General features: G+C 50.1%; 5 protein-coding genes across 5 annotated transcripts; 3 read left to right on the top strand and 2 right to left on the bottom strand.

Moving 5' to 3' along the window:
* Nucleotides 1–168: 168 nt before the first annotated feature.
* On the top strand, nucleotides 169–891 carry M437DRAFT_66769 (uncharacterized protein; the record flags this gene model as incomplete). The annotated part of the gene is made up of 2 exons (XM_041024820.1): nucleotides 169–475; nucleotides 602–891. 2 exons carry the CDS (start codon nucleotides 169–171, stop codon nucleotides 889–891), a joined length of 597 nt encoding a protein of 198 aa, XP_040878820.1.
* Nucleotides 892–1,190: 299 nt separating this feature from the next.
* M437DRAFT_50725 (serine-tRNA ligase) lies at nucleotides 1,191–2,742 on the top strand (the record flags this gene model as incomplete). Its single annotated transcript, XM_041022066.1, has 3 exons — nucleotides 1,191–1,323; nucleotides 1,385–2,130; nucleotides 2,185–2,742. The coding sequence occupies 3 exons, from the start codon at nucleotides 1,191–1,193 to the stop codon at nucleotides 2,740–2,742; spliced, it is 1,437 nt and encodes a 478-aa protein (XP_040878819.1).
* Nucleotides 2,743–3,605: 863 nt separating this feature from the next.
* Nucleotides 3,606–4,967, top strand: M437DRAFT_66767 (MFS monocarboxylate transporter-like protein; the record flags this gene model as incomplete). The annotated part of the gene is made up of 1 exon (XM_041024819.1): nucleotides 3,606–4,967. The coding sequence occupies one exon, from the start codon at nucleotides 3,606–3,608 to the stop codon at nucleotides 4,965–4,967; it is 1,362 nt and encodes a 453-aa protein (XP_040878818.1).
* Nucleotides 4,968–5,605: 638 nt separating this feature from the next.
* On the bottom strand, nucleotides 5,606–9,759 carry M437DRAFT_66766 (uncharacterized protein; the record flags this gene model as incomplete). Its single annotated transcript, XM_041024818.1, has 3 exons — nucleotides 5,606–5,892; nucleotides 5,944–9,605; nucleotides 9,653–9,759. The coding sequence occupies 3 exons, from the start codon at nucleotides 9,757–9,759 to the stop codon at nucleotides 5,606–5,608; spliced, it is 4,056 nt and encodes a 1,351-aa protein (XP_040878817.1).
* A 664-nt stretch (nucleotides 9,760–10,423) lies between these two features.
* M437DRAFT_50406 (60S ribosomal protein L33) lies at nucleotides 10,424–10,815 on the bottom strand (the record flags this gene model as incomplete). Its single annotated transcript, XM_041021999.1, has 2 exons — nucleotides 10,424–10,521; nucleotides 10,581–10,815. The coding sequence occupies 2 exons, from the start codon at nucleotides 10,813–10,815 to the stop codon at nucleotides 10,424–10,426; spliced, it is 333 nt and encodes a 110-aa protein (XP_040878816.1).
* Nucleotides 10,816–11,110: the final 295 nt, after the last annotated feature.

Below are 11,110 nucleotides of genomic sequence, written 5' to 3'. Positions count from 1 at the left end.
ACTTACCAGCCCAAACCTTAGACTTCCTTTTCTCACGCGACCTCGGACGTACATCTACTATTTGATATTATCTCAGGCTCTCTTGCACTATCAAAGAGTCCTTCAGGAACGACCCATCGTTTCCATCTGCCCTCATAACCATACTGGGCACCTATCATATCCTTTATCATGGCTAGAGAATCTCAACGCTCGTCGTCATCGTCCTCGTCAGCATCTAGCATCTTCAAGCGCGGGCCGTTCACAAGGTCAACCACCAGCCCACCCTCTTTGAACAGACAGAATTCGCACACTGCCCGTCAGGAATGCAGCACATCACCACAAGGTGGAGCCACCTCTCTGTTATTCAAGGTGGCATCTGCCTCCCTCAGGACATCTCCGAGAAATAGCCCGCCAGCATCTCCAAGGCAATGCCCTATGGATATTCAAGAAGTGCAATGGGATGTGCTAAGCCGTCGCCTATCTGAAAACCGTCATGGTGAGTGATCTCGATGTCCAGGACCCAGTAAAGTGTTGACATGAGATAGAGGGATACGTCAGTTTTCCAGATTTCGACCGGTTGTGTGAGCCTCATGATCATAGATCTGTACATGATGGTCCTCAGGATGGCTGAAGTTGATTCATTACACGCCTTTAGGGGCGATTGAAGATATCAACATGGCCACAGGTCTATTCAGAACGGCCTGCCAGCTTCTCGCAAGCCACCCGCAAGAGGCCTGCCCAGGTATCACGAGGCATTTCCCTCAGCTGTTACAGCGTCAAAGCGTCTCGAAGACTGGTGAACTGCGAGGACACAGAAGAAGCGACGGCTCGTTTGAGCTTTGCAGCTTAGAACGTAGCGAGGGGCACCTTGATCAGTGTCAGATGATGATCGAGGAAGTTTATGGAGCTTGAACGACATTTATAGCGTGCGGCTGATGGAGTGGAGCAAATGGACGGGATGTGGTGTGCTGGGAAATTGAAGCAGTTCTATTGAAGATGAGATGATTGGATGATTTCCGCATTGTAATTCGTGTACAAGATAGTCCTCGATAAGATGATCAGTTCGCAATGCTGACAATTGTTGGCAACGTTGGCAACGTTTGACTCGGATCACAGCGATGCATGAGTCAAGTTTTGGACCCCTCCACGCGCAAACGAAAGAAAGGCTGAGCTGTCCACCAACTTTGACTAGACACTCAGCACGCACAATCATGTTGGACATTAACGACTTCATTGCCGAGCGCGGCGGCGACGTGAAGAAGATCAAGGAGAGTCAACGTAGACGCCATGCTCCTGAAGAGGTAGTCGACGAGGTTATTGCCATGTTTGAGGACCACAGAAAGTGTGCGTTATCTCGTGTCACCTAACCCTCTGTGGACGCTGCTAACGCCGTCTTGCTATACAGCCCAATATGCCGCAAACCAGATCAAGACTGAGATCAACGCACTTCAGAAAGAGATTGGACAGATCAAGAAGGCCAAGGGCAATGCCGACGACTTGTTGAAGAAGAAGGACGAGCTGCAAGCCCGTCACAAGCAGCAGGAGGAGACTACTAAGGACATGCACGTTGCCCTGTTGAAAAAGGCAAAGTCAATTGGCAATTACGTCCACGACTCTGTGCCTGTCAGCGACAACGAGGACAACAACCAGCTAATCCGTGACTGGACTCCTGAGGGTGTCGAGGTTGCCAAGAAGGATTGTCTTTCTCACCACGAGGTGCTCACCCGTCTGGACGGCTATGACCCCGAGCGCGGTGTCAAGGTTGCTGGCCACAGAGGTTACTGCTTGACTGGCTACGGTCTCTTCCTTAACCTGGCTCTCATCAACTACGGTCTCGAATTCCTGTTCAACAAGGGCTACAAGCCCAACATGCCTCCTTTCTTCATGAACCGTGACGCCATGGCAAAGACTGCCCAACTTGAGCAGTTCGACGAGGAGTTGTACAAGGTCACAGAGGATGGTTCCAAGGAGACTGACAAGTACCTGATCGCAACCTCTGAGCAGCCCTTGTCCGCTCTGCACGAGGCCGAGTGGTTGCAAGACAAGGATCTGCCCATCAGATATGCTGGCTACAGCACTTGCTTCAGAAAGGAGGCTGGTTCGCATGGCAAGGATGCCTGGGGTATCTTCCGTGTCCACCAGTTCGAGAAGGTAATTCAATTCATCCGCAACTCTGCTCTGCCCATCTTACTTACTTTTTTCTAGATCGAACAATTCATCTTCTGCAAGCCCGAAGAATCATGGGAGCACTTCGATCGCATGATTGACACCTCTGAAGAGTTCTACAAGTCTCTTGGCCTTCCGTACCGCGTCGTTGCCATCGTTTCCGGTGCTCTCAACAACGCTGCCTCGAAGAAGTACGATCTTGAGGCTTGGTTCCCCTTCCAGGGCGAGTACAAGGAGCTCGTCTCGTGCTCCAACTGCCTCGATTACCAGACCCGCGAGCTTGAGATCCGTTACGGCCAGAAGAAGCAGACTGACTCGAGCTACCAAAAGTCTTACGTCCACGCCCTCAACTCTACACTCTGCGCCACCGAGAGAGCTTTGTGCTGTGTTCTTGAGAACTACCAGACCGAGGATGGTATCAACGTTCCCAAGGTCTTGCAGAAGTACATTCCTGGCCAGCCCGAGTTCCTTCCTTTCACCAAGGAATTGCCCAAGGACTCCACCAGCTTGAAGGCCAAGGGTGAGGCAAAGACCAAGGGAGGTGCTGCTCCTAAGCTTCCCGCCACCGGAGAACTCGCCGACCGCACCAAGAAATAAAGAAGATACCCTATGACAAATGACGAGACCCATACCAGCGTGGTGTTGAGCAATACAAAAGCGCTTTCTACTCTGCTCTCTCTACACGAAATGAGGGTGCTACACGGTGTCGCTGCAGCGTATAACCTGGTAGCGTCGATTCGTTCGGAAATAGTGCCAGCCTCTCATGCCGCAATGTAGATAGATTCAGAGCTACGAACCAAAAGGAGACAAGCAGAACTGAATACCCATTTCTTGAAGCATCAGATTTCCGAATGTCATACTGAGTGTTTGCCGACTTCCTGAACCGAAAATCAGCAGCTTCCGACCTCTCGCGAGAGCTGGCGTGATGTGTATGTCCTTGTTTGCTTCTTGTTCCCTTTAAGTTAAGGCTCTGCCCGACGCCATTCCAAAACGATCTGCAGCTAGTCTGAATGTAGGCTTTGCTGTAAATTTTCTTTTCGCAACCTCAATCCAACCATTGACGCCGAAACGTGTCGGTTTTTGCGCAACAAACAGGTATCGCTGATATAATTTGCAGACAACGACAGTGGAAATATGCATCAGATTCATGTTATCAAGCTGCGCATACGAGTGTGCTGCGGAATGCCGAAACTCCAAAACCTGTGCGACAAGTGGATCCCGACCAAGCCTCTGGCAACTTCTATCGAGATAAAAGGGAGCACTTCGGTCCTGTTCGTGTATCATCAATGCCGGCTTCTGTATACAAAAATCACGGCTGTTGATGACATGTGTAAGGCGTCCGGGCTATGATATATATTACTCTTGCTCTGTAGGTACAATAGTTCTGTCATCACGTGCGTCAAGTCCCCTCCATCGACAGTCAAGCACCGACTTTTCTGAAGACGGCTTTCTCTCACAAGATGACGGATTCTCGAAGGTCCAGCACATCTTCGATCAAATCGGATGTCAAATCTGACATTGAATCTCAAGAACTGCCATCGGACCAGGAACGTTTTGGAAACACATTAGATCAGAAAGCACAAGCTCAATCTAAGGAACAACCTTCTGACAAGACTCCTTCTACGATACCAAATGGCGGTCTCACTGCCTGGCTACAAGTGTTGTCCGGTTTCATGTGCTTTATGAGCGCGTGGGGCATGGTCAACGGATTTGGTGTGTTCCAGGACTTCTACAGCACTACTCTTATACCGAACGTGAGCAACTCGGACATCTCTTGGATTGGCTCAATACAAGCCTTCTTGCTCTGTAGTGCGACTGTGTTCGCGGGACCTCTATACGACAAAGGACATCCTCGGCTGCTTATTGTGTTCGGCTCTGTGCTTGTTGTCTTCGGAATGATGATGACAAGTCTCTGCTCGGAGTATTGGCAACTTATGTTATCACAAGGTGTCTGCGTTGGATTTGGGGCTGGATGCCTCTTTCTTCCTTCGATCGCCATCATTCCTTCCTACTTTACGACCAAGAAGGCCGTTGCAATGGGAATTGCTGCATCAGGCTCGAGCTTCGGCGGTGTCATTTTCCCTATCATCTTCCGTCGTCTCGAGCCTCGCATTGGATTTGGCTGGGCCACACGTGTTATTGGATTCATCTCTTTGGCCACTCTACTTGTTCCTTGTTTCTGCATCAAGGCTCGCGCTTTTCCAAAGACGCGCAGAAAGCTATTGGATTTCGCCGCTTTCAAGGAACCCGCCTATGCTCTGTTCAGTCTTGCCAGCTTTGTAGGTTTCATCGGCCTGTATGTTCCTTTCTTCTACATCTCCACGTATGCAAGAGATGTGTCTGGTCTGGACGACACGCTCTCTTTCTACATGCTTCCCATAATGAGCGCTGGATCGATCGCTGGTCGAATCATCCCTGGCCTTGTTGCGGACAAAGTCGGTGCTTTGAACGTTCTCGGCTGTTGTAATCTATGCGCGAGTATACTCGGATTCTGTTGGATAGCCATTCATCATGCTGCTGGCGGTCTGATCGTTTGGGCTCTTCTCTACGGTGCTCTGTCTGGTGCCTTCGTTAGTTTGCAGCCTACTACTGTAGCTTCCATCACAGAGGATCTTAGTACAGTTGGCGGAAGGATGGGCATGAACACTTTTTGTGCTTCTTTTGGCATTCTTATCGGTACGCCCATCGCAGGTCTGCTTGTTGGTAGCGGCAACTGGGTGGGCATGCAGGTGTTTTCGGGTGCCACCCTTTTGGGTGCCGCAATCCTGGTGATTGCCACCAGAATATCTATCACCGGTCTTGATGTTTCTGTCAAGGCCTGACACGTTGTCCTTTCTGACATGGATATCATTAAATTAATGCTTCCAACCCATTTCAATCGCTAGACCGAACACGAGAGGATTCTTATGACAATCTCGCTCTTACCCAATGACTTAGATGAGTGCTAGTTGCTCTGTGATGAGCATCTCCGAATTGTATCCTTGCTCGGGCCATATCGTGTCAACGTTGGTCCATTCCGCAGATGTTGTACGGGTGACCCTGCTCAATAGTATAGCATATTTGATTTGGTCACCATCTGACTCGTGGTCATCAATTTGTTGTGTTCTGAGCTTTGTACACTATGGCTTGAAGAGTGACATAGCTTATGTACATTGTGCCAATAAGTATCTACTGAATATAGCGTGCAATAGCTGCAAAGCTATCTCGGCTAGGATCTTATACACAAGCCAGGGAGACATCGCATGAGTGAAAGAACCCTATTGTCACCCGGCATACGGCTTCTTCTATGCAAGTATAGATATATTGATAGAAGGAAGCAAGGACGAAAAGAAGCTCTATAGCTTGGGCATACGTGCTCGTTTGGGAAATTTAGGTTGCTTTGCGCATGTATCTACTCTATACAATGAAACTATGACCAATCATTCATCTGTCTGTGTAAAGCAGACAAGCATTCTTCATCTCAAATGCGCATGCTCTCCGCAATGAGCTTATATTCTTTCCTCTTCTTCTGGTGACTCGGTCGCAGTTTGGCGTTAGCCTTACCGATCCACTTGGCGAGAGGAGGGAAAACAGCTCTTTCGGCCAGGTAAGAACAGGCGAACCCTCCGGCTGCGAGGACTAAAATGAAAATGCGGAAGCTTGTTGACATATCTGTAAGCTCCATCAAACTGACAAGCCACTGGGCGGGATCGAACAGCATGTAGGCAGATACACCAACAGCTACTACCATGGTGATGACAAAAGGTACTATAAGCTGTTAGCGCATGTAATATTGTTTGCGATCTACATCGGACTTACGGTTTTGTGTCATGGATTGTCTAAAGGGAGGCCCAACACTGAGCACAATGGCGGAAAGTATGTATTGGAAGCAAGAGATCAGGAAGAGAGTTGTGTTCTGTGAATTCTCCGAATTCGAGTGTTCCTTGTCCAGGATTGGTGGTTGGTACCAAGGTTGGCGCTGCACAATCTCCCAACCAACGAATTGGGTCAAGACACATATAATGATTTGTCCCAGTAGGGGTGTGAGGACCTTGCGTGAGACTAAGCTGGCAGTGGGTCTCTTCTTGGAGAGGATAGGGTAGGGGCCTGTCCAGCCCATAAAGATGGCGATGGGAAGGATGAGGGCCAAGTCGATGAACAAGAATTGGAAGTCGCCAAGGTTAGATGCAGATGCATAGAGGAAACTCACAGAGGTGAACTGGATAGCCGAGTACAAGGACATGTACTTGAAACAGCTGAAACTTGTGACAAGCGCTCCTCTTCCTTCACGAATCACCTCTGGTACGCAGGAGATATCGAAGATACGACTGGTAAACGGCGCAGCAACTGAAGCTTCAGCTTCAGAAAGGGAGATGCCCACATCTGCAGCTTTGAGAGCGCCACAGTCGTTGGCACCGTCACCACAGAAACCACAGCAGTAATCGATGCTCTGTAGTTTCTCCACGAGTTCATGCTTCTCGTCTGGTGACATGCGTGCAAAGACTTGACCGCAGACTAGCATCTCACGAAGAACCTTCGGTGAGGCGAAGTCAACAAGCCAGCGGAAGACATCACCGCTGACAGCGATAGAATAGTTGCGTAAATTCGAAACGTCGTATGGCAAAGAAGAATCGTGTTCGGCAGGAGGAGGCAAGGGCTTGAGAGTGTTGTCGTCTAGCTGATAGGCGGGATTATCCACACTTTCCCAGCTCAAGCGAGATAGTGCTGTACGAGAATCACCCTCGACAAAGTGAGGGACGAAACAGTGAGCGGATCTGTCAATCAAGTTACATTCTCTGGCGACACTAATAGCAGTCAAGATGTTGTCTCCGGTGCACATGACTGTGCGGATGTTTGCATCACGAAGCTCTTCGATGATGCCAGTTGTAGTGGGCTTCAGCTTGTTCTCAAAGATGATGAAACCGACGAACTCAAGGTTGGATTCAGCCTCTTCGCGCTTCATCTTTTGCACCTTCAACCAGTTGAGCTTGAAGATATGCTTGGTTGCGCAAGCTATGACACGGAAACCGCGGTGAGTGTAGTAGCTGAGTAGCTCTTCGTAATCCGGTGGGAAGCTTTCAGGACGGCAGATTTCTTTCATACATTCGGGAGCGCCCTTAACGTAGACATTGCCGCTTGGATCGCCAAACTGACGAACAATAACACTTGCGCGTCTCAGCTGAGAGACAAACTCGAAGGACTTCAGCACTCCGAGTTCAATTGCTCGCTTGTTGTTGGGAGAAGTCTCGTCTTCATCCAGATCAAGTTCCATACCGGGTGGAGGGCGGGCTACAGATGGCGACAGGGAGTTTTGATCATCCTCATCAGACGCGCCAGGTCGCTCAGAACCTTCTTCGTATTGCCAACCAGTGAATTGGAACATCTTGAGATCCAGAGGGTCACCAACAAACTCGTCGTCGACAATCCGCAAAGAGTGACAAGTGGCCATGGTGTACAAGATAGCCTTGTTCGCATTGTAGTCGACTGTAGGGTCGCGCTCGTAAGTTGCGCCTGGCAGAAGAGCAGTAGAATCGGTGAGAATATCACTAAATCTGTTCGCAGGTCGGTGTACCACACGCGTTCCCAAAACATCGAGACCATCCTCAGTCAGAGTACCGGTCTTGTCGAAACAGACCACGTCAAGCTTGCCACCTACATTGACTCTTTGAGGACTAATACAGAAGATGAACTTCTTTTTCAGTCTTGATAGAGCAAAGTTAGTACCGATTGTTAGGGTGGCGGGTAATGCAGGAGGGACAACAATGGTAATCAAATCCAGTGCTCGGACGACAATGAGATGCCACTCGAGACCGAGGCGAACAAAGTTGATAAATGAGGCTACAAAGCCAACCATAGCAATACCTGCCATTACTGCGATGTAGCGGAAGGAGTCTCGGTAGAACTTGAATCCAGAAGGCTTGGGGAAAAGCATGGAGCGAACCAACGCTCCTTTGGTGGTGTTAAATCCTGTACGAACGACCAGAGCCAGAGCAGCAGCTTCGTCACTCTTGTCCTCTTGAGGTCTGCGGGCACGAATGATCTTGGTGCCGCTGAATAAGAAATTTCTGGCGACCTCAGGGTGGATAGAAGAAGCACTAAGATCGAGAAGTTCCAGTGATTCGTTGGTTGTTGGAATTTTTGAGACCGGGACAGATTCGCCTGTAAGCATACTTTCGTTGACGATGCAGTCACCAGAAAGCAAAAGACTGTCACAAGGGAACTGTGTCAGGTTGGGATCTGTGATCTCGTAGACATCTCCTGGAACCAGATCGCTGGACTGAACATAACGCCAGAAACCACTTCTTAGAACACGAATGTCGCACTCAAAGCGTGAAATCTCCCGAAGACGTGCCATAGTCGCTTTAGTTTCAACAAGAGTCGAAGCGATACTGACGATAGAAATGACGAAGATGCAGGCAGCATAGTAATAGTACTCATCCACAGACCAGAGAACCAGACTGGCAATCTGAAAGATGTAGAACGGATGCAAGGCTTCGTCAACAAGGAGCTGACCGACTGACTTCTGCTCGATATCGATCATGTTCTTGCCGAAAATACGCTCACGGTTTTCTTGCTCCTCACCGTCGATGCCAGCACGTATGGTAACAACATCAGTCCAAGCGGGGTCTTGCCAGGTGTTTCCAAGGATGAACTTGTCCTTGAAGGGGTGGAAGCAGAAACGGATATAGCGGTAGTCCATAATGCGAAGCTCGTCGAGGATTGGGTCATTGTATTCGTCGAACTCGCGCATCTTCCCTTTGCCTGGCATACCGAAGACCGAAGAGAGAGGCATGTCGAAGCTCTGCTTGCTTAGCTGCTGCACGACCATTTCGTTCCACTGATTCTCGATGACCAACCAATCACACTTATGCAAAGGAGTTGGAGACCCAATCAATCGTACGCGCCACCGGGGCAACCAGCGGAACAGCAGCGAGCCGATTCCAAGAGTGCAGATTGATAAGCAGAGGTAGATGGCGTAGCCGAGCACAGAAGTCTTGAAACCAGCAACGACGATGGTCATGTCCTCATTTTGAATATAGATTTTCTGGCTCATCCTCCCGCCCGAGCCATGTCCACTTCGAACACTTCTGTCTGTGTCCGAGGAGCGTCGACGTCGCAAGAGTGGACTGCGTGCCGATGATCGAGAGTAGCCAGAAGATTTGCGACTGTGTAAAGAGGGACGATCGTTGGACTCTAGATCCATATCGGGCTCAGCAAAGGCATGGCCATCTTCAGCATCAACACGACCTTCCTCGAGCTCAGCTTCTTCATCAATGACAGCCTCTTCCTGGAGCCATTCTTCATCAGAGATATCACGCTCCTCGTCCTCATCATCGTAATAAGTGAAGCTTGTAGTCGAGTCTGCGCGCGAGCGACGGTGTGCAAAGGAGCTGTTGGCAGTAGGCACACTCTCGGACATGGGACCTGAGAAGATCTCGTCGTTGGCCATACCAACATTGCTGAGGAAACTAACCCTGTTTCTATGAGCACGAGCAGCATAGGCACATGAAGCGAGGGGTATACTTACTCGCTCATGTTGGACTCACGGCGGTAAAAGTTGTTGCGGCGGCCGGCCGTGTCATCGTCGACAGTGACGGACGAGCGCCGGCGGGTTCGCGAACCATTGCGATCCATGGCGCCTAGTGCTTGTCGAGGAGAAGCGACAGGAATAGTCACTACTCGTGGGCAATCAAGAGGACGTTCAGGGTCACGACGAGCAAAAAGAAAGCATTTCCAGCAAAGAGTCGCGCGGCAGACGGGCACGCACACGGGCTGGATGACGATAAGCCTTCCTGTTTGGGAAACAATCCGGGGCTATCTTTTTGGCAGAGCCGAAGCCTCTCCTCCACATGGGCTCTGTGCGCAATTCGACACTAGGCCATCAATCGTCGAGTATGAACGCATTGGCTTGTTAGTACCATGTTTGGTGCGACCCTGTCTATGTTGGCTCAATGTTCATCATGTAGCTTGCTTGACCATTTCTAGCATTCGTGGATTCTTATGTACAAATCACAATCTGCACCTATTCACGCTGGGTCTGCAGTTGAATTTGGAACGTGAAAGTTTTCGAGACGACGGGGACCAGTTTATCTTCTCATCATGGCTATTGCGCCATGCCGGGAGGCTTTTGCGATTCTTTTTTAGACATGAAACTAGTCGGCAGCTTCCCTTCCCAGACTGAGAAAACGCCTTCCTTTTGAACCACTGGCTTTGTCATAGAGGCCAGGTTGACTGCAAACCAACACCGCTGCGACACTTGATCATGCTCGTTATCCCATCGAATCCGTCATTGCCGCACTTATATCGAGGAGGGGTAAAGCATGACGCGGACGGTGGCACCGAACGAACGGGGAGGGAGGTTGTTGCGGAACTGAGCGCGGACGACACCAGAGTTGCCTGTAAGTTTTGCGTCAGATGGCTTCCTTGACTCTTTCTGCTGTCCGTGGGATATGTACCGTGAGCGCGGGTGACCTTGCCCCACATGACTCTGATCTTGGTGCCGCGGACCTCCTTGGAGGCGCGGTAGACAAAGGCGACCTTCTTTCCGAGGTAGAAGCTGGCGGCCTTGGAGTCGTCGACACCCTCAATCTTGATCAAGCTGGTGTTGGGGTTGGTGTTGCGCTTGCCTCTCTGGTAGCTGAGGTGACGTCCCCTGTGCGAAAAGAGGTCAATATACGTTCTGTGCGCCATCCATCGTGTGTTTTGCTGTGGATGAATGTGTAGGTTTCCCGGATGTCGTTCGATATGTACGGATCGTGATCGGTTTGAATGTAGCGAGAGGGTCGTCGTGAAGGAAGATGTGGCAGCGACTCGGATTCTGTACTCACTTGACGTAGACTGGGAGCGTGTTAGCAGACATTTCTTCAAACCATTCGACATTCATCTGGCAGGTGGCGTCTTTACGAGACCAGACTCCAGACTTTCAGCAGGGAAACTCACGGCGGTGACCTTGCTCGGATGGCATTTTGTCGATATTGATTGTCCC

Source organism: Aureobasidium melanogenum (assembly GCF_000721775.1).
Source record: "Aureobasidium melanogenum CBS 110374 unplaced genomic scaffold scaffold_13, whole genome shotgun sequence".
NCBI lineage: Eukaryota > Fungi > Ascomycota > Dothideomycetes > Dothideales > Saccotheciaceae > Aureobasidium > Aureobasidium melanogenum.
This window is presented reverse-complemented; position numbering and strand designations above follow the sequence as displayed.